We start from the raw sequence: 24,184 nt of genomic DNA, 5'->3' as shown, positions 1-24,184 counted from the left end.
GAGTTCGGCCAGACCTGTGCAGTAAAAGGGAGATACATGTGGGATAATCTGTGTGCGATTAGAGACATAATCACGACCAAGAGAGATCAGGACTTTTATATAGTTGGACTAGATCAGAAAAAGGCCTTTGATTTCCTCTCTAGAGATTATTTATGGACTGTTTTAAGACATTATGGTTTCCCGGAGAAGTTCATTAATATGATCAAGCTGTTATATAAACAATCAAAAGTCCAGATTAACGTAAACGGGATTTTAACTAAGGATTTTAAAATTGACAGAGGAGTGAAGCAGGGGTGTCCGCTAAGCTCCGCTCTGTATGTGATTGCTATTAGTCCCCTGCTGCATAGAATCAAATGTGATCCCAGGCTGCAGGGAGTCCAACTCTCAACCACAGAGCCACTGAAAATCTCTGCGTACGCAGATGACGTCACAGTTTTTGTTAGAGGTCAAGTGGAGTCAGACGTCATCAGAGAGCATTTTAACACTTATGAGGCGGTAGCCGGGGCGCGGTTAAATACCAGCAAGAGTGAGGCCGTGTGGATAGGAGAGGGAGATCCAGCCACGATAAACTTGCTCGTTAAAGAAGAGATTAAAATCCTGGGACTCGCGATATTAAACGGGAAGTGTAGCAACACAAATTGGGAGAAAAAAGAACAGGAAATTCAGACTGAATTAGGAAAATGGAAAATCTCAAATTATAAGAGCAGGATTCACGTGATTAAGACGTTTATTCTGTCTAAACTGTTGTTTTTGGCTACTATTTTTCCTCCAGATGAAAAGTGTGTGATGAGATTAAATAAAATGTGTGTTCGTTTTATTTGGGGAAGCAACAGGGAAGTGACGAAGCGGGAGCTTTTATATAAACCCTGGGAGAAAGGAGGCCTCGGGGCGGTGGAGTTGGGGAGAAAATTAAAAATAGCCTTTTGTAAAAATGTAGCTCAGGCTATGAGCAGAAACTCGGAGTGGATAGGGAATAAAACTTCTTGGGAGAAAAAAAAAGGCAGGGCGAGACAAAACATCCCGTCTTTCAAATTAGTTTATAGTGATTTTATATCGAAATATGAACAATTAAATATTGATTGGAGGAATTCCCCAAATAAATCGATCTATAAGATCATACAGGACAGAGATTATGGAGAAATGTTCCATTATAAGTATTTAACTCCCACCGAAGGACGAGCTTGTGTGAAAAACATCTCATCCACATTCCTCTCTGAGAACGTCAGAGATGTGATGTGGCTGGTGACCGTTGGCCGGCTACCCGTCAGATGTGTAGTGAAATGGAGCTGTTACATCACAACCAGAACGTGTCCGATGACTGACTGTAGTGAAGACGAGACGATTGAACATCTTTTCATTCACTGTCCGAGAACAACAGACATCTGGAGGAAATTACGGCACATTGGGCTGAATTTGGACATTAATGTTAAAAGTGTAATGTTCGGGATTTTTAATGAAACTTTTTCCAAAAGTGTGTTTTATTGGTTCATCGTTTGTGTTGTTAATTGTAAGATCTGGAAGACGCGCTGTAAAATGGTTATAGAGCAGCGCGAAATACCTGCAGAAACTGTCTATAAACAAATACTGTGTGAGATCAAAAGACTGAGGACAATAGACACTCGAGGAAAGAGAAAGTTCCCCTGGACTCTGCTGGATTTTTAATCAGTGCTGCATGTTTCTAATGTAAATAATACTGTAGGAATGTTGATGCATGTGGATTTTGTATTTTGTATCAGAAAATGTGTTTGTATTGAAATAATATTCCTTAATAAAGTTTGTTATAAAAAGTAAACTGGGGTTGAATGAGCTGAGGGTTGAAATGAAAAAAAAAAGCAAACAGCCCCCCTCCTGACAAAACACTGCTCTGCATGAAACACTTTGTGTACAGTGGAGCTGGATTTTCTGTCACTCTGGGCTCCATGGCACAGTAGTAGAATGCAGAGTCTGATACTGTTGTAGAAGAGATCAAAAGATCCACTCTATTTCCTTTTACATCCACTTTAGCTTTCAGTCGTTCATGGCTCTCATCTTTTGATCCTGGAACAATCACCAGTAAATACTCTGGTCTGGATCCAGGATACTGATGATACCAATACAGAGTTTTCACATCACCATCATATGTGCAGGAGAGAGCAACTGTCTCATCTTCAAGAGTATAAACCTGTGTGTTATTCTCCAGTGGTGCTATTGACTGTGCAGAACAGCAGCCTGTGGAGAAAAAAATAATAATAATTTTAAAAAGAATTTAAAAATGTACATTTAATTCAAATATAAATTTGCCACACATACCTAGTAAAGTCATAAAGACAGTCAGAGAGCGCAGAAACATCATGGTGGTTCCAGTGTTCAGATAATGAGGAGAGATTTGATGCTACTGTTCAAGGATGTAAAGACTCCTCCTACATTTGTCAATGTGCCAACAAAGCAGGAGCTCAACTCATCAGTTCTTCAATGACTGAGACCAACTGATTAAACAAGTAGAATCAGGTGTACTGCTGCTTGATTGGGATGAAAACCAGCAACTATACTGGCCCTTTGCAGATATGACTGGACAGCTTTGATTTAATCCTCTGTGGTCTAAAGGTATTTTCTCTGCATATGCTCAATTATGTTCTTTGCTACTTTCCAAAACCACAATTAAACTTTTTATATGCTATTTTACGTGTTTTTACAATGTTGACTGAATACAGAATGAAGGGCATGAGCAGTATGCCACTTTTTCTAATGGTAATGACTTTGCGAGCCTTTTGAATTTATAATTAGTAGTGGCATGTTTTTAATCAGAATCTGCTGAGCTACTGATATGACTACATTATATAAATGTGAAGTGTGTAGCTAGTTCTCTCAAGCTAGTTCACAATTATGTTTTGTCTTGAGGAGAACACTTTTTTTCAGTTTTTCACTTTTTTTTCATATTTTTCCAGTGTAGACATCCTGAAGGTTTTTCAGAGTGATAGCCTTTATACGCAGTACCAATATTTCACTCTCTCAAATAGCACTTGTTATCAAATGCTAATATATAATTACCTCCAGACTGTCTAGATACTATTTCTGTCATAATTGTATAGTCCAATATAAGACAGCTTCAGTTTGGGCTTCAAATGAGTTGAAGCCCAATTTTGTTGTTGTTGTTGTTGTTGTTGTTTTTCTGCCCAAGGTACTGTCAGAAGTCTTCACCAACACCAAAGTTCAAAGGCATCAATATTTTTCTTGTCATGATGTTGACATCCTTCCTTCTTGACTCCTTGGCTTTGTCAAAAGTTCAGCATACACCTATGTTTTGTTCTTCTGCCTTTCCTGAACCCTGCTTGCTCATCTGACAGTTCTCTTTTGAGGTAAGGATCTAGTCTGCATTGCATAATTTTAAACTGGCCTCTTCTAATCTTCTTCTAACTTTTCCAGATTTCTTGGCATAATTTGGTCAGTACAGGTGGCGTGGTGGCATGGTGGATAGTACTGTCACCCTACAGCAAGGACGGCCTGGGTTCGAGTCCCCAGCCAGGTGACCATGGTCCTCTCTGTGTGGAGTTTGCACGTTCTCTCTGTGTCTGCGTGGGTTTTCTCCAGTTTCCTCCTAAATTGCCCCTTGGTGTGAATGTGTATTTCTGTCTGCCCTGTGATGGATGTCCAGGGTGTATCCTGCCTTTCACTCAGTGACAGCTGGGATAGGCTCCAGCACTCCACTTGACCCAGAAGGAGAAGTGGCTTAGAAGATGTGTGTGGTCAGCACTTCATACCAATCTTCTTCAGAATCTTTAAATATATCTGACATAGCAGGGTTATTGATTTCTTTAACTTTTTTCTTTGGCAATGATTTCAGGGTCTGTCTGACTTCATCTTCTAACAGTGAAGGTTCTTCTGTGTACTCAGCATCAACAAATGTGTCTTGGCAGTTGACATCTTTTTTGTAGAAGTCTTGCCATCCATCCTTTTTGAATTTTTGTTTCATCTGTTATGATTTGTCCATTGACATCTCTCTACCCAGTCATGACTAAAATTCATTTTTTATGCTGTATCCTCTGGAAAACAATCCTTGTTTTTCCACATTCATTCCCATTTTCAATATATTTACAGTTGATGTGGTATTCATCCTTGTTTTTCCAGGCTGATCTCTGGAATGCACAGTAAACTCTCTTAAATGATCTTTGTCCTTCTTGATTTTAGCTGCTCATCTTTTTTTTCAATCTCCACTGTATCACCAGACTTTGAATTATTTCTCCTTTTCATTCTTCCCACATTTTTCTGTGGTTCTTCCTTGATGACCTGTTTGAGTTTCATCCATAGGTTTTCTGGTTCTCCGTCAATTATATTTAACAATTGAGAATTTTGAAGTGAATTTTTTCTCCAGGCAATATATTTAAAGATTTTTTTTTCTTTTTCAAATTTGTCAGAATAGAATGTTACATTCAAAATGTAGTTGATTCACAATGGTGAGCATTATTATGTCATGTGGTCCTAGGAATGTTCTAGTATGTGACCCCTGAATACACACTGGGAAGCTAATGTGTGGAAAAGCAGTATTACTTTGCAGTCAGGAAGATGATGGTTTGTCTTCCATTTAAGGTGTACGTTAAAACCTGGGGGTATTAAAAAAGTCAAACAGCTCCCCCTCCTGACAACAACATTGGTCTACATATGAAACAGTTTTTGTACAGTGTAGCTGGGTTTCCTGTCACTGTGGGCTGCAGGGCGCAGTAGTAGAGTGCAGAATCTGATACTGCAGCAGAGGAGATGATCAGATCCACACGCTTTTTGTCTTCAACTTCAGCAGACATACGAGGAGGAAGAGGATCACTCAAAGTCCCATGTGAGTAAATGTACAGGAGAAACTCTGGTCTGGATCTGGGAAACTGACGATACCACTGAAGAGCATCATTAGGGCTGGTACTGTAGTTACAGGAGAGAGTAACATTATCTCCCTCTGAAACATGCAGTTCTTCTACAAGTGGTGCAATTTTCTGTGCTGATGTGTCTCCTAAAATGGATTATTAAAGAGAAAAATATGTAATATATTTATTTATTGCACACATTATTTTTTGCAACAGTTAGGAATTTAACAAAAATCATTAACATTCTCTTACCTGACAACAGTGCTATGAGAGAAAGGATAGAGAGCAGCATGTTGATAGAGATGTGAAGTGACTGAGAGTCAGAGCTGAATGGGATCAGTGTAGCTCTCTGCTAAGATACACAGCACCACCCATAATGCAGCTCATACACTTAATCACAATGTGCTGCCATTATGACTCATTTTTTTTATGTTGTGATCATTTCGATACAGGTATAATAATAATACTAATAATACTACTACTAATAATAATTATAATTATTATTTTTATTACTACTATTATTATAGTTGAATCTGTCAGCCTGTCAATGATGGGATGATGGTATGTCATTTAATTTCATGGTACACAATTGTTTTCATGGCTCTTTGCAAAGGCATTTAAACACTACAGACTGGCAGAACTGCCAAAATTCAGTGAACTGTGGGAAGAAACGTATGCAGATACAGGGACAACATGCAAACTCAACACAGAAAGGACCCTGATAAACTGGCAGGGGAATTGAACCCAGACCCTTCTTGCTATGAGTCAATTGTACCACCATGTCACTCAACAAGCAATAAACATTAACATAACTGAACGCACATGTACACATAAATGATAGATTTTTCTTTTCTTTCTTAAAAAACACTCTGAAGTAACCTGAAATATTGTGTTACATTCTTTAGAAAGACCAACCTCGAGGGTCCAGGATATAAATAATTTGTATATCTACCAAAAACACTAAAAGACACTAAATAAGCCAGTTAGCTAAGAGGTGTTAATCTTTCCGTGTATCTGTCTGTTTATTGTTGAATTTCTGTCGTAACCTCATCATTTAAAGCTCGAAAGTGTAAGATTTGCTTTGTTAAAGCTGAAATAAGCAGCTTTACTGAGTCAGAAGAAAAAAGTGCTAGAGTATGTCATCTGTTCTGTGATGCAGCCGTGTAAATGTTGGCCATCATCAGAACATCATGAGTTTGATCCCTGGTGATGCTACAGCTGTCTGTGCCCAGGAGTCTAAAAGATTCCAAATGGCCTCACTCACTTGGGTAAGCAGGATGGTGGGTTCTTAAGTTCAACCGACATTTTGTAATGTTTCAATTTCCATGAGAGAATTGAACAAATCTCAAAGCTTGCTTAGTGTAGCTTTAAGCAGAAGTCTGATCTGGACTGATCTGGACTAGTCATTATGGGTCTAACATTAAGCAGAACTTAATATTTATTAAGTGCTATCTGGGACAAAACAAATGCAGATCACTAATCACTTCTAACAGGGTGTAACTGCTGAAGAATGTTCTGACAAGCGCAGAGCAGGCTATAGTAAAATGTTTTAATGCAAGGAGAATCCAAAGACAAAGTACAAGCAGTTGATGGTCGGTACACAAGAGATCAAAAATATAGTCTAAAAGGGTAAGGCAAAAGTTGTAAACAGAAACAGGCAGAATATCAATAACCGGAAAGTGAAAACACAAAAACAAGACGTAGTAATGCACAGGGACTGAAACAATACTTCACAAACACAAGTGCTCGGTGACAAACATATGTAGTCCTTGAAACAGGTGAAATCAATCAACACTCAGGTGAGCGTGAATGTTGGTAGATGGATGGCTGAGGGTTCCTGATCATGTGAACTCCCAGAGACTTCTGGGAGTTGGAGTTCTGGACAGAGTGAGGGATGTCGGTCTACGGAAGGCGTGACACAGGATCAGAGATTCTCTTGGTAGTCCATTTATTTTTAAATCACCATTTTCAACATTATCATGCAGCACTGCTGATAGCAGACATGGCGGAAGAGTGTCTACAACATTGTATAGAAACAAAAATACATGGTCAAGTGCAGAGTTCCATTCCACACAGTGTGTTTGTGCAGTGGAGCTGGTTTCCTGTCACTGTGGGCTGCAGGGCACTAGTAGTAGAATGCAGAGTCTGATACTGCAGCAGGGAAGTTTGCGAGCCTCATAACTTTGCTATTTTTATCACTTGTAGCAAATAACTCCTTCTTTAACAGGATCTCCGGATTCAGTGATGAAGAGAAGGAATTCTGGTTTGGATCTCGAATATTGACGATACCAAAACAAGCCATATGGAGAAACACTGTAGTTGCAGGAGAGAGTAACAGTCTCAGCATCTCTGGCAGGTATAACAGACCCATAAGACGTTATCACATTTTCAAAAGAGTCACCTGTTAGAAAAGAAAATGGAAACACTAATGTCAAAACATTTTGATGATAAACTGAAAAACAGGAGTTTAAAGTATTTCTTACCTGTTAATACTGAAAGAATCAGAAATGCACAGAAGAACATGATGGTTAAAGAAAATAACAGCTCCACCTTCTGATACTCTCAGAGGATTCCATGTCTGTTAAAGCTGTGAAGAAGCTGCACACCAACCCTCAGTGACTTTGAGACCCTATGATAGGATCCTCACATCACTAGATACAGTGAATTAGAATGATCATACCAGTGCATACCAGTACATCAGACCTGTAGATCTTTGGTTCGTCAAGGGTTCATCTGTTAGGACAACGGTTTATATAAAGCCATGAACACTCAAAGAACCACTGGCATGCTAACACAATTCTTTCCATGGTGAAATGGTTCTTCAGATTGATGGATAAAATGGTTCTATATAGCACCAAAAGGGTTCTTCTATTGTTACAAAGTTGACAATGTCACAATAAAGTACCTATTTTTTTTATTTTAGAAAGGTTCTGCATAGAACCATATAAAACACTTTCTATTACAGTTAATGAGTACAGGACGTTCCAGTAAACCAACTTTGCTACTGACTGAGGCTTCAGCATTACCAGGATCATTGAATTTGGGCTGGCCTGTACTTCCTCCTCACAGGCGGCCTTTGAAAGGATAGAAAGGATTTAAACTCACCATCTCATGTCCACAGTACAACAGTCAGCAGGTTGTGCCGTTCTGAAAATCCTACATCGTACTTTTATTCTGTGTCCATAAAATGGTTACACTGTTTAAAAAAGATGTTTTAAGTAATATTGCTAGCTTAAATGTTTAAGTTAATTAAACAGACATTTACTTGTTCTCTTAACTTAATGGCTGATGTCTAATGACAAAAAACAGTTTAAGACTGTAACAAATCACTTTAAATGACCTTAACTAACCCCTTAATCCCACTAGTCCCTGTTTAAAAATAAATGATTGTCATTACATTTCAACAGCACAGGTAATCATTATCAGAAGTGGGGAAGATTTGTTTTGAGACATGTGGCTCACACACCAGTGCTAACAGTGAACTAAGCCTTTGCAAGATGTGGTATCATGCACAATCCCCAATAAGTCAGCACTGCAGACAGTAGTTATAGTTACCAAATATAAGTATAGCAAAAACATAATATTTGATTGAATATGAACTGAATATGAACACCATATGAACTGTTTTTTTTGGGGGGGGGTTGAGTTTTTTTTTTTTGTAAATATGCTTGTTGCGAATTTGGTGCTTGCAACATGTTACAAAAAAGTTTGGATGGGAGCATGTTTACCACATTTAGCACTTCTTGTTTTTAACAGTAATAAATAAAGGTTAGTGTTTTCAGGCTTCAAAAATGTATCAATTACTGTAAAAACAAAAGCGTTAAATGTGGTAAACATGCTTCTATCCAGTTCTGCACACAGAATTTTTTTCTTCCCCTGTGCAGGTGATTAACTTGCTTTGTGAATGTATCGACAGAAATTGTTTACTAATAAGAGTTTGTCAAGTTTCAAGTCTATGTGAAGACATATGTCACAAAAACATACCCATTTTCTTGATGTAGTGCCACGCAAAGGATCAAAGGTTTTTGACTCCTACCCTTTACACACTGAGATTTCAGAGGTTTTTGATGTTATTGTGCACCATGGATGGTGAAAAGATAAAGGCAGAGTGAATAGTTTTTGAGTAATTATAGTCGAATGATGAGCTGAATATAATCTGGTTAACATCTTTAAAAAGTCAGTTCTATTACACTTCTATAACCTAAGAATAGCTTAGCCAGGTGGCACTGGAGTCCCTGTAGTTACTGAATAATGTGTGTTTTAGTGTGAGTCTCTCTGAAGTGAGTGCAGTTATGAAAAACTACAACAGGAAACTCCTGCTCTGGGGAGCTGCTCCACTGTGCTCTCTATATTTATAAATTTATAAATTCTTAAGTGTACAGTGTACAGAAGACTTTGCTTAAAATAAATATTTATACAGAAAATTGAACTTTTTAAGAGTCTTTGTTACTGGAAAGAATATTGTAACAGGTGCAGCGTTCTTCAGATAATTTGTGAATGGCCTCTATTTGTTTTAGAGGCCATGTTGTTCAATATAATCTGTCTTGTATTTAATCCATACAGTTTAGAGATGATGTCTTTCATTTGCAGACCTATGAAACATTTTCTACACTTTACAGGCAGGTTTTATTACTTTACCAGCAGATTAAAATGCATACATAGTCACAAAATTCAGACAGTAAGTTAAATGCACATAAAAATATCAGTGATTTGAAAATGTACTTTGATTTTCATTTAAACAGAATCGGTGCAAAGACGAGATCTTTATGATTTGATTTATCTACTTAATTGTGTTTTGTAAAGATCTGATCATTCTGAAACTGATGACTGCAGCAGATTCCAAAAAATGGTAATTTAAGACTAGAGACATTGTTAAATGGTCAGAAAACCTTTTGAAACAGGTAATGAACTCATGAATAAGGAAAAAAAGCAAAGCAGAAGCCACATGTCAACACTGTCCAGAAACGCCACTGACTTTTCTGGGGTAAAGCAAAAATTCACAAAAACCAACAAAGTGTGGTCAGAAGATATAGTTTCAGTTTGCACTGACTAGCGTGTTTAAATATGCTTCTACATGTGGGGATCTCCCAGAATTGGATGAAAATGCAATCTTCAAAACACCGGGAGAGTTGATCAACACCTCCTCCTTAGTTAAGAAGGCACAACAGTGCCTCCACATCCTAAGGAGACTTAAAGGGCTGGGCTTCTCACACCCATCTTCACCCGTCTGCTTGAACAGAAGCATCATAGCGAGTTTTCAGATCTGCAGCATCTGGTCACCCGGTCTTTGGCTCAGCTGGTTCCTGCAGTGCTGTGATCCCTTGTAGTGGATTTTTTGTTTAGCCAAATGTAGCACAAGTTCTTTGACTTGGTAGTGACAGAACTGGGGTATTATAGGCTGTGGCTGCAGACTCCTGTGTGTCCAGTCAACCTAAAATGACTCTCTGAAATGCTCATTTTCCAGAAGCTGGCAACAAATTCTGTCCCCTCCTTCTCTTTGATACAGAGAATTCAAATATTTTGGTGACAGGAATGTGACTCCAAGTCCTCCATTTAGCCTGCAGGCAGGATGCATCTTTTGTGGTACAGCACATTAAATTGAAAAATTAAGGTGACGGTAAATTAAAAGGAGTGCAGAACTTCTGGAAATATGTCTCCTCCATCTATGGGATGGGATTTAGTATTTAGCATTCACTTCAGTGTAGACTTGGTAGGTTAGCATGATTCTACTAGAATAGCAGACTGACTGCATGAGTCATGTATTTGTGAGTTCTTTTCCTGTTATAGTATCATATCAGATTACCCATTTATAAAATATAAATGTGATCCTTTATATATCCTTATATAGATCCTTTATAAATTATAATGAAATTATTGACCAAACTGTGGTGCTGAGGCTAAAACTACAGTTGGCGAGACCATCTACTTTCTTATCCTGATGAAGACATTGGATGGACAGCCGTGAGTGAGGTGGTTGAGCTGCATGAATCATGGAATGTTTATTTTCTCTGTCTTGTGATCAATTCAGGAACCAGTTTACCCTAATCTTTCATTTAAACCTTTTCATGTTAATAGATCTCTGATCCTTGTTTCCATATTATAAATGTTTTTCTAATATTTTTAAAATATTAAGACAGAATTGTCATATTTTGTTTTATACATGTTCTGGTTCTTTACCTTCCAGTTGCATTTTTATTGTTACCTCAAAGTCAAACACCTGATGTTCTTTTAACTTGATTTATCTGTAGATGTTTCATTTGCACTACATGCATGAGTAAATTGTGGCCTAAGCATGTGTCACTAAGCTGGGCTAAGACCCCAATCCATTTATGGGGGTGGGGGGCTTTTATGATGCATATCAACCTGTGATGTAATAATAAGATTTTATTTTCTTTCCTTTCTGCCTTTCAACAAAGACAGTAAACTATGTATTGTATCAGATTCTAATCTTAATTTAAAATGTCCACTCTATCATGCATCCTTCCATCAACTGGTGGATATATGCATCTTTTAAAAAATATGAGAGGCTTTCCATTTAACACAACATATTCAAAATATAAAAAGTACATAACAAAGACAGATACATACAAACAGAATGATAGTTGATTGTTCACACATCTGCGCATGTACATTTTTTGTTGTCTGTACTTAGTTTCATACACACTCTGTTGACAGTAATCTTTTTTAAAAAGTAAACTATAAGAGGAATAACTTCAGATGTTACATTGTATTTCAGTTTTGAGGGTTAAGTGTAGTTGTAATTTTTGAAATACTTTATTTATGTTTCCTTTTATTTTTTGTTCCAGCAGCAGGTGTTAGTGGTGTCTTTATCTGGGTTTGTGGTTCACTGATATCATGGTGTAATAAGGAAATAAGTTTTTGTACAGCCTCTCAGGGACTTTGTATCACTGGGTCTACTCTAAGAGCACAGTAGTAGAGCGCAGAGTCTGTGAGCTTTAGTCCACTGATAGTAAGTTCAGTAGATATATCAGTTGTTTGTGCTTCAAGTCGAGGGTCAGTGGGGGTGCTCTGGCTGCTACTGTGTGATTTTGCTCCTTTATACAGTAAATATTCTGGGGCTTCATTAACACACTGCTTGTACCAGTAAAGAAAAATGTAAGTACTGGTTGACTCATATGAGCATTTCAGAGTAACAGCATCTGTTTCTTTTCTCACAAGGTTGGCATTTTCCTCCTTTGGCCCAATTGTATCTCCAAATGCACCTGTATTAAGAAAATAAAAAGAGAAGAAAATTTAAAATATAAAACAAAAGAAAATAATTGACTAAATAAATAAAATTAGAATAATACATTTCTCTGTATATAATGAAAATTTACCTGATGTTACAATGAGATAAATGATTAAGTATCTCTGCATTTGCAGTCTGATGTATTGTTGAGCCATTGTGAAACAGAGTGGGATCTGAGTTTAGAATTTAACATGAAGAAATTAGGCTTGTGGAAATGCACTCAGGAAATGCTTGTGGGCAATGTTTTTTTTTTTTCGTTTTTTTTTTCTTCAGCATGTGGTTGGCTGCTCTGAGACGTTGTAACTGTTAATTGAGTGTCACGATTCGCCCCTCCCAGTCCTCTATGTGCTTTTGTTTACCTTTTGGTATTGTCCATGTGCTTTCTTGTTTTGATTCTTCCCTGTCTTGCCCCCTTGTTTCCAGACCTTACCCTTGATTTTTCTCACCTGTGTTTTGTTAACCCTCTTGTTAACCACCTGTGTCTTGTTACCTTGTTCTAGTATTTAAGCCCTGTGTTTTTCCCTAGTTGTTTGCTGGTCTTTGTATTGTATTGTTTGGTGTTGTATCTTTTGGACTTCTTACTCTCTGTTTTTGTGTTTAGTCTGTGTTCCTTTTTATCATGTCTGTCCATCATTCTCTCCATGTTGGCTCTGTTACCCTGGACTGTTTAGACCCTAAATCTGGATTTGCCCCTAATGAATCTCACTTCTCTCAGCATATGCGCCCACCCCATCATTGTTCCCCTGCGTTACATTGAGCATTTACTATGATACAAAAACCCCGAACAAACTGCAACCGGCTCAGTGCTGTAGAGCTGAGGATTGTGCTGAATTCTTTCCAGTTAAAAGATTCCAGTTAAATCTCTTAAAATATATGCAGTAAAAAGGATACACCCACTTATGATTTTTTTCTTTATTCTTCATGAGTGACCACACTTTAACATAATAATAGTTTTCAAGCTACATTGAAAGTTAATTGACATTTTCTAACTAAAAAAAAGTCATAATAAGCCATATTCACTATCCTGTTATGTTCAAACTTACTACATTTTACTAACATCTTTTATCTTTGACCCCAGCAATTTAAACCTCTGAAAAATATCAAAGTTCTGGAGGGAATCCTCATGTTTTCCCCTCACCCATGTGGTGTGGTGGTTCTTGCACTACTACATGTATGGTTGTGTTAGATTAGGTATGCTACAGGTGTGGTTATGTTAGGTTAGGCATGTTATAGGTGTGGTTTTCAGAATCAGAATCAGAATCCTTTATCGATCCCAGAGGGAAATTGCAGTTGTTACAGTTGCAACCATTTATGTAAAAGAATAAACACTTTAATAATTTAAAACAAAGATAAAGAGAAATTTGCAATATGTACATGAGATTTCAATACTTATGATTATAGTAAAATGGCAGTGAGTGTGATAGTAAATATGAAACATCTAGTATAAAGCATTTCAAATAATGTCCACCCATCCATCCATCCATTTCCTAAGCCGCTTCTCCGTCAGGGTCGCGGGGGGGTGCTGGAGCCTATCCCAGCAGTCTTATTGTGCCTCTAGGTTATTGCACACACAATAATTATTATTACACATATGAGCAGTTTTGGTATTGAGTTTTGCACAGATGAACCACACTTTGTGAATCATACACTGAGGGAGGACTTATAGAGTTTGATGGCCAAAGGTAAGAATGACTTCCTGTGGCGCTCTATGGTGCATTTCGGTACAATGAGTCTTGCACTGAATGTGCTCCTGTGTCTCATCACTGTGCCATTGAGTGGGTGGGAGCCATTGTCCATAATGTCCATGGCCTGCAGCTTAGACAGTGTCCTCCTCTCCGACACTGCCGTCAGCGAGTCCAGCTCCACACCCACATCACCGGCCTTGCGGATCAGTTTGTTGAGTCTGTTGGCATCTGCCACCCTCAGCCTGCTTACCCAGCACGCAACAGCATAGAGACTGTATATATGCACCACCACAAACTCATAAAAGATCCTGAGCATAGTCCAGCAGATGTTGAAGGACCTCATTCACCTCAGAAAAAAGACACGACCTTGGCCCTTACTGTAGAGAGTGTCAGTGTTCTTAGCCCAGTCCAGTTTATTGCCAATATACACACCCAGATATTTGTAATCCTCCACAGTGTCCACACTGAAACATGGGTCACCGGTGCCTTGTCCCTCCTCAGGTCCACCACCCATTCCTTTGTCTTTGTCACATTGAGCTGCAGGTGGTTCTGCTTGCACCATGCGACAAAGTCCTTCACCGTCACTGTCACTCATCCTCATCACCAATGCTGATACATCCAAATATTGCAGAGTCATCAGAAAACTTCTGAAGGTGGCAGGTCTCTCTGCAGTAGCTGAAGTCCGTGCTGTAGAGGGTGAAGAGGAAGGAAGAGAGGACAGTTCCTTGTGGAACTCCAGTGTTGCTGACCACTCTGTCTGACACACTGTACTGCAGGTGTACATACTGTGGTCTGCCAGTCAAGTAGTCAACAATCCAGGACACAAGGGGGGCATCTACCTGCATCACTGTGAGCTTATCACCCAGAAGAGCAGGCCAGGCGGTGTTAAATGCACTGGAGAAGTAAAAAACAGGACCCTCACAGAGCTGGCTGGCTTATCCAGGTGAGCATATACTCGGTTGAGCAGGTAGATGATGGCGTCTTCAACTCCCAGGTGGAGCTGATAGGCAAACTGGAGGGGGTCTAGAAAAGGCTGGACTATGGGTCGGAGCTGATCCAAGACGAGCCTCTCCATGGTCTTCATGACATGAGACGTTAGTGCCACTGGGTTGTAGTACCTTGGCATCAGTACCCCATCAGGGCCTGCAGCCTTGTTTGTGTGGAGTCTCTTCAGTTGTCTTCTCACGTGGTCAGCAGTGAGGCTCACTGTAGAGGTGACAGCAGAAAGAGCCTGCAGTGTCAAATCTGTTAAAGAACAGATTTAGCTTGTTGGCCCCATCCACACTGACCTCTACTCCTCTGTTGTTACTGGACCTGATGCTGGTGATGGTCCTCATTCTATTCCAGACTTACCTCATGTTGTTCTGCTGGAGGTTCCACTCCAGCTTCCTCCTATATTTGTTCTTCGCCTCCTTGATAGCTGTCTTCAGTTCCCTCTGGAACTGTTAGGTTAGGTATGTTACAGGTGTGGCCATGTTAGATTAGGTATGTTACAGGTGTGGTTATGTTAGGATAAGCATGTTACAGATGTGGTTATGCTAGTTTAGGTATGCTACAGATGTTCTTATCTCCGTTGTCGTATTTTACGCTTCATAATAACATGTCTGGACTGCAGGCAGGCCAGTCTAGTACCCTCACTCTTTTACTACGAAGCCACGCTGTTGTAACACGTGCAGAATGTGGCTTGGCTTTTGTTTTGCTGAAATAAGCAGGACGTCCCTGAAAAAGACGTTGCTTGGATGGCAGCATATGTTGCTTCAAAACCTGTATGTACCTTTCAGCATTAATGGTGCCTTCACAGATGTGCAAGTTACCCATGCCATTGGCACTAACACACCCCCACACCATCAGAGATGCTGGCTTTTGAACTTTGCACTGAAAACAATCCGGACAGTCCTTTTCCATGATTCATGGAAATGATTCCAAGATTTCCAAAAACAATTTGAAATGTGGACTCGTCAGACCACAGGACACTTTTCTACTTTGCGTCAGTCCATCTCAGATGAGCGCAGGCCCAGAGAAGCCGACGGAGTTTCTGGGTGTTGTCATATATGACTTTCACTTTGCATGGCAGAGTTTCAACTTGCACTTGTAGATGGAGCGACAAACTGTGTTCACTGACAGTGGTTTTCTGAAGTGTTCCTGAGCCCATGTGATAATATCCGTTACAGAATGATGTCGGTTTTTAATGCAGTGCCACCTGAGGGATCGAAGGTCACGGGCATTCAATGTTGGTTTTCTGCCTTGTCGCTTACATTAAATATCTTGTCTTTGTAGTGTATTCAATTGAATATAGGTTGAAAACGATTTGCAAATCATCATATTCTGCTTTTATTTATGTTTTAAACAATGTCCCAACTTCATTGGAAATGGGGTTGTACATTTCATGTCTATTTATTCTCTTTCCACTCCTTAATTTCCTAGAGATTTCCATAAAACCATAAAAAAGTACTATTACTAACCCTAACCTTATCCTTGCCCTAACCATAACTCTCAAATTTAATGATTTACACAAAATAAGTGCATGAGCGTGTGCGTTCTCTCATCAAGCTCTGGTTGGGTTGAAGTTGTTTGGTAATTTCATTCTAATATCACTGATTTTCCTTCAAATTGAGTCACATCTCTGACTGGCTGTTTCACTCTGCTATCTGTGAATACAGAATGTCAGAACTGTAAAGGGAAAGTGATTTTAAAAAGAGCAGATGTCTCAGTCAGTGTCTCATGATTCATTGAGGCTGAAAGATAGAATGAATAAAAACAAACAAACTGACTGAAGAAAAATGAGGAGCTCATGCAGCTCAGAACTACTGACTCACACATAATATATGTCTCCCCCTTCTGGCTTTACAGAGCTTCAACATGAATGTAATCATTCTAGTTTCTGTCATTTATCATTTGACTGAAGTTTAATTGTATCTTTTTCTTACATTTGTTTTACTACATGAATAAAACTATTTCCCATGAATAAAATATGCTTTGCTTTTACGAGTAATGCATGTAAATTACTTTTGTAATTTAAAGTTATTTATTTTTTGTTTGTGTGTTTATATTCTTTGTGGCATCCTTCAAATCATCTACATTCCATGTACATATGACACTTTTGATCAGTGCTGTTTATTTAATTCCAGATCTTTATTCTGCAAATGTAGAACTTCATATTCAGTCTGTAGTGGAAGGTTTGTGTACAGTGTAGCTGGGTTTCCTGTCACTGTGGGCCTCAGGGCACAGTAGTAGAGTGCAGAGTCTGATACTGCAGTAGAAGAGATCGACAGATTTACATGTTTATTCCTTTCAACTTCAGCAGACATACGAGGAGGAAGAGGATCACTCATACCCCCTTGAGGGTAAATGTACAGGAGAAACTCTGGTGTGGATCTGGGAAACTGACGATACCACTGAAGAGCATCATTAGTGCTGCTGCTACTGTAGGTGCAGGAGAGAGTAACATTATCACCCTCTGAAACCTGCACTTCTTCTGTAAGTGGCATAATTTTCTGTGCTGATGTGTCTCCTGGAAATAGTAAAAAATATTGAAGAAAAAAACACTTTAAAACAACAATCTACTTCACAATCTACTTATAGATTTAAAATTTAAACTTTTTTTTATTTTACATATTTCTCATAGTTTCTTCCATCAGTTAAAAATATCATTAAAGCTGTCTTACCTAAAAGCAGTGCTAGGAGAGAAAGGATAGAGAGCAGCATGTTGACAGAGATGTGAAGTGACTGAGAGCAGGGTCAGAGCTGAATGGGTTTAGTGTAGCTCTCTGCTGAAATACACAGCTCCACCCATAATGCAGCTCATACACTCAATCACAATACACTGCTGCCTCGTTTCTTTATCTTCTTAGAATTTAGAGTAGAGTTTACACTGATCCCAAAGAAAAAGGTGTAGATAAATCTCTGTAGTGCACCTACATGATGTATTATGGTTTGAGCTCTGTATCATTAAGTTATGCTAAAATTTCAATTCATCTGCTGTCTATATTAATCAATGTCTTAAAAATGATATTTCATATCTATGTAATCCCCTTCAACCAGAATAAACACACATAACGACCTCATGGCTGATCTTCAGATCAGGTAATGACTGTGATTCAGTACTGCGTTTCCTCTTCAAGGAGGCCAGTGTGTTGATCCAACAAAGGCTCATTTGCTTCTTGTAGTTCAAAAAGAGGACCAGAGCTCCACCCTCTGGTAGAGAGGTGCACAAATCTCACAGGAAGCAATGTTTTAGAAGGATATGAAGATGTGTAGAAAGAGTTGAAGCCTACTGCTGCTTCTTAATGAGGTTTCAATGAATGTTAATTAATAGAGATGTGTTTCTTTTTGTTATATAAGTGCTTATTACAGGATACAGGAGCCATTCATTGGAAGCACATATGAATTTGTGTCACTTGTATATTTAACGAGAAAAGTCTTAACTAAAGCAAGAGAGACCTGCACAGGAATTAAATAGATGAATTAAGGGCAATGTAGTGCTGTTAGCTCAGTCAGGTGATGCATGCAGTGCAGTCATATAGATAAAATGTATATCGATGCATCTTTAAACAGAGAAATACAATGATGTGTTTAAAGTAATGGAGTTAAATAAAAGTCACTATAAACTTGTTTGTTGTGCTTTATGAATTGTTAACATATCATATTAATAGTAGTTTTCATAACCTGTTTGAAACAAACTCCCAGTTTGCAGTGCATTATGACTGCAAATATTCATGCAAATCACTTAAATGTAACTAAGCTGCCACCTCATAAATCTTTTTCAGCGTGCACAATATGCGTGCATATGCAAGACATTTGCGTATCTAAACACACGCGTTCACTGAGAGCACACAGTAGACAGCTGATGCAGGATCAGTCCTGTTTCAGCTTAACTACTCTGATAAACATTAGGTGACAGGCTAAAACACTGATCTTCAGGCACTTAACACAAACATATTCAATATACTGTAACAAGAAGGATGTTGTCAGTGGATCATGGATGGATCAGTGGATCATGGATCAGTGGATCGTGGATGGATCAGTGGATCAGTGGATCGTGGATGGATCAGTAGATCAGTGGATCATGGATTATTTTTATTAGCCATTTGAACATGTGTCAATTATTCCCTCCAAAAGACAACATAATAAACACAGAACTAAACAGTGAAGGGAAGAAGAGTGATACTAACACCGCTGCTCCCATACTGAGTCAGCTTCTTCAGTAGTTACAGCATTATTTCAGTGTACACAACTGTGTTTATATCGCCAAAACTGTGGCCATTTCATTTATAAATAAAACAAACTGTAGCACTGCATATGCTACCCCAGGCTCAAGGAGGATTGCAGCAGCCATTACTTTAATTTACCGAAATAAACACACAAACAAAACCAAGGCTACGTTAAGCTGGCCACTTTTCAGTGGCTAAGCTAGCTAGCTAGACTTTCCAGTCTCTACCTCAAGCTTTTCAGCTCTTCAGTCTGCTGCAGTTTGTCCCTCTCTCTTGCTCTGTTCCCTCTCAGATCTTTTTAAAAGGCACTCGCGCTGCCAGCCAGATCAGCATCAGCACCCCAGCGGGAATGGGGGGAATGAGAGGGAATGAGATGGTTCTTAAAGTGAGGAAATAACTTCTATAATGATGTTGAAAAATATTGAAAGGGGTGCATAGAGCAGGGCAGTTTACTGCAAAATCAGTAATATCAACTGCATATAGCGGTGAAGTTTACTGTAACAGCAGCAATATCAGCTGCGTATAGCGGAGAGGTTTACTATAAAAGCAGTAATATCAGCTGCGTATAGCAGGGAGGTATAGAGGTGGTGGACAGTAAGTAAGTAAATGTAATTAGTTACTGTATTTAAGTAGTTTTTTTCATGTATCTGTACTTTACTTAAGTATTTCCATTTTGGGTGACTTTTTACTTTCACTCCACTACATTTCAAAGTCAAATATCTGACTTTTTACTCCACTACATTTTGAGAAATCTGTCGTTCCTTTTGGTTTTTGTGTGTATAAAAATGTAACAGGTCAAAACAAAAGAAGTTCAAAGCAATGATGGAATTAACCTAACCTGTAAATAGACCACGATATAGAAATATGTACATATATGCAGTTGTGACTGGCATGTTTCTTTTTTTATGAATACATACAAACACTTTCATTTCATAGTAAATTAGTTTCGGTTAGTTTATGTTTATGAGCAGAGACTTACAGATCAATATAGTAAAGGAAAGCGTATTTGGGAACCTGAGTTTAAAGCAAGTTTTTATTCAACTTGTAACCAATTTACAAAGTAATCTTAAACTGAAACTGTGCTTGTTTCTAAAAGTGATTTCAGAGCCACTCGGTTCTCCCTGATTGGAACTGTTTGCCTTCAGTGTTTTGTGATTATGACAATTTTAATAGACGTCAGCATCACTAATTAATGACATTCTATTAAAAGACTAGTTTACCAAGAGAGACACTGGAGGATTTTCACCTAAAATGAGTTCATGAAGCGAGTCTTGTGGCAAAAATTATAACAGGACATCAGAGACATAATTAATCTTTTAGTACATTTACTTTCGATACTTAAGTACATTTGAAATACTTTTGTACTTTCTTTCAAGTTGAGATCTAGAGTAAGGACTATTACTTTTGCTGGAGTAATATTTTACCTTGGGTATCTTTACTTTAAGTAGATGATTTAGATTTTAGTCAATTTTTCAAGATTTCTATGTATTGTGCTTACCATGACATTTTAGACTCAATTATATGTTCAATGTGAATATGAAAACTGTTGTTCATTTACTTTTGTTTAGTGTACATAGAGATAGTATATAGAAATTGTGGTTTCAAATCTACTTTCATGTAATTATTTTATGCTTTTTCTTATTTCAGCCATTGGTATTTCATGAGTTATGCACCAACGAATTCGCAAAAGACAATCAACAGTAGTGCAAAGCTGAACACAATAAAGTAAAAGCAAACCCTGGCAGGTTTTTGAACAGTGTAGCTGTCACTGTGGGCTCCAGGGCACAGTAGTAAAGTGCAGAGTCTGATACTGCAGCAGAGGAGATGATCAGATCCACACTGGTGGCTTCTTTTCTGTGTTTGACTGATATTCCAGTAACAGGAGGTGAATAGTCTGCTATGAGGAACTGTGGAGATGATGCTGAATTCTGGAGATACCAGTAAAGACTTCTAACAGAACCGCTGTAATTACAAGAGAGTGTAGCACTTTCACCCTCATTGGTGAACACAGCTGCAGTGTATGGAGTGATTACATCTGCAGCTCTGTTACCTGAACAAGAAAACAGAGACTTTATTATAGTGAACAAAATTATTATTGCATTAATTACCAAACATGTATACTATTAATTGTATAAGAAATAAAGAATAGACAAACATCAAGAGCACGCAGTGTTTAGAGTGTAGTGTTGAGTATACAGCCTCTTACCTTTAACAGACAACATGAACATCATGAAGAACATCATGATCACAGAAACAGGCAGGTTTAAAGGCTGAACTGCAGCTGCTCTTCTGAAGGCTGTATGCTGGTCTCTGTTCAGTCTGAGCTGTACAGGGTTCTAATCTCCTCCTCTTCACATCATTACTGCCAGCTTCCTTCAAAGTAAGAGTGAGTTTAGGTTCCTCAGTTTTCTCAGCAGAACGAAACAAAAGACATGCAAACACAACAAGCAATAGGTGTGGGGGAAAATCCAAATCCAGGAGGGGGGTGGGATTCATAACACATGTTCAGTGTAATGATGAGGTTTTTAAGTTGTAACTTATGAAAGATGAAAACATGCCATGTTCAGAGTGCTTTATGAGTAGCACTGGTGGAGCTCAGTTTTCTTTTGGAATTGAACTGTCACAATAGCAAATTTAACATTAGTACAGGATTAAATAAGGCAGGAATGTTTTAAATGTTTTAAATGTTCTGGATGCCAAAATGTTTTTGTACAGTGTGTCATGCTTTCCTGTCACTGTGGGCCTCAGAGCACAGTAGAAGAGAGCAGAGTCTGATACTACAGCAGAGAAGATCAACAGATCCACACGGTTTTTCTCTTCATTCACATTTGCAGACACTCCAGCAACTGGAGGAACAGCATCTTGTATAATGTTAGCTTCAGTGACCAAAATCAGGAACTCAGGTCTGGATCTAGAATACTGACGATACCACAGCAGATCATCAATTACTGTAGATCCATTGTAATTGCAGGACAGACTAACAGAATCTCCCTGCAGAGCACTGACAGTGGAGGAACTTGGTTGTATTCCCTCACCAGACGTGTAACCTGCTGAAGAGAACTGTCGTAAGGTTACAAGTCAGCCTGCTGAAACTTTTTGTTCACCAAATCAAACCATTCCTCTGCATGTTCAGGTGATGTGAAATAAATTTTCAGTTTTTCAGATATTTTATTTTTGTATCTTACCTGAAATGAGAAAAAGAACCCACCAACCACCAAGACATGCCATGACTGAACAGTCCTCTCTTCCAGCTCAGTTTTTATTATGCTGTTTGAAAGTGTCCTTCACTTTACTCAGCTTCCTCTAAAACAACACAGTAAAACATTAAAACCATCTCTAGAAGTTCTTAAATGATTTGTAGAGCAAATCTGCCCTCTACTGGAGGATTTCTGTGATTACGCCTGTGTTTGATGAAGAAATCCTGCTACATCTTGAAACAGCACATGATTCAGTGTTGGGTATTTTCCACAGTGAATAACTTCTAATCAGGGTTCTATGACAATAAACAGCAGACTGTCACATTAGCAGTTATTGTGGCGGTTGCTAAAAGGTTTTTGTAAATTTCATAGGCATTTTTTAAAACTCTTGCCTCTAAATAAACCCCAACTCTGCCTCCTTAAGTCTTGTTCTCCACAGAATGTTTTAAAAATCACAATATATATATATAAAGGCACAAAACTTGCAATAAACAAGAAAAAAGAATACATTAGAATTTCTCCCCTGTGTGCCATTTGGTCAGTTTGTTCTGCACAGTTCAGAGTCTATTGCATTATTTAGTTTTATTTCTGTTGTGGGTCCAGAACAGCTCTAATCTTCACACTTTTAACTTGCCTTGTAATAAATCTGGATCTTAACCTGCAACTCCTCATGCTTGTGTGTTTGGTTCTTTAGAGTTTCATTAGCCTGATGTTAGGTAATGATCATAACTTTATATTAATGTGATGGGATGATTGTTATGTAAACAATCCGAAAAAACACATTAATTTGAATATTTCAATATTTAATTTCATTACCAAAGCACATTTTGAGAGACGATCGTCTCCTATCTGGCTTTGTTTTGATTGTTAGGCTTAATACTGGCTTGTGAAAAGTGTTCAGATTGAACCTTTAGCAGTGTTTTAATCATCAAGAGAGACAAATCCAGGCTAAACATATCCTACAGTGTGTAACAAGCACTTTCATTACACTGCTCAGAGAGAGTGTAATAACAGATAATACACTGTGGTTTGACTGTTACTTTGATCTCTGTGTGTTCAAAGCAAAGAGAAGGTGTGTGAGTTTTTGTAAAGCGTCTCAGGGACTTTGTATCACTGGGCTCCAACTCTAAGAGCACAGTAGTAGAGAGCTGTATCTGCTGGTCTCAGCTCTCTAACTCTGAGCTCAGTGGATGACCAGGATGTAGTAGACTCAAATCTATGGTCTGCAATATTGGTGCCACTGTATGATCGAGCACCTTTTTACAGTATAAACTGTAGAGCTCTGTTAGGATGCTGTCTGTACCAGAAGAGATAGACATTTTCACTACTTGAGTCATAAGAGCATTTCAGTGTAACAGGTTCTCCCTCTTTTCTAAAAACATCAATCTCCTGATCATCTGGTCCAATTTGATCAGCACCAAGCACACCTGCAAGAAAAACAGAAGAGCAAGAATATTTAAAATTGTGATAAAATTGACCAAAGATTTACAAGTAAATCTTCACAGTGAGTACCTGATGTGATGATGAGGATGATGAGGAGGTTTCTCTTCATTGTCAATATGATCAGATGGAGTCAGTAGTGTGTTTAAGCTCTCAGTGCTCTAATGCTGATCTGTGTGTTAGTGTGAGTCTCTCTGAAGTGAGTGCAGTTATGAGAAACTACAACAGGAAACTCCTGCTCTGGGGAGCGGCTCCACTGTGCTTTCAGTCTTTGTGGAAACATAAATAAAACATAAATAAAAACAGAAGCAAAACATTAACTAAATGAACCTAAACAGAAAAGTACATTTCAACAACTGCAGAATTCTACAACAGGTGCAACCTCATAGCAGAATGTCCAGCTTTTAATAACTCTTGCAGAGCTCTGTCAGTCGTCTTCAGTTGGAGTTTAGAACTGCATGTTTGTGTATGATGGTTGAATGTGAAGATGTCATAATGGTTCAGTTCAGCACTGCTGAAAGTAAACAATGCAATCATTAGCTGCTAACTTTACACCTTTAAAATGACTTCCCAT

The 24,184-nt window shown here is 38.4% G+C and overlaps 1 gene segment (V, D, J or C); it reads right to left on the bottom strand.

Annotated features, from left to right (window-relative positions):
* Positions 1 to 6,617: 6,617 nt before the first annotated feature.
* On the bottom strand, positions 6,618 to 21,577 carry LOC119264967. The segment is given in 3 exon segments: positions 6,618 to 6,731; positions 20,743 to 21,023; positions 21,180 to 21,577. Coding segments are annotated over 3 exon segments (432 nt in total).
* Between the last annotated feature and the right edge of the window lie 2,607 nt (positions 21,578 to 24,184).

This window comes from Pygocentrus nattereri, chromosome 2 (assembly GCF_015220715.1).
Source record: "Pygocentrus nattereri isolate fPygNat1 chromosome 2, fPygNat1.pri, whole genome shotgun sequence".
Lineage (NCBI taxonomy): Eukaryota > Metazoa > Chordata > Actinopteri > Characiformes > Serrasalmidae > Pygocentrus > Pygocentrus nattereri.
Note: the sequence above shows the minus strand (reverse complement) of the source record. Positions and strands in the feature narration are given on the sequence as shown.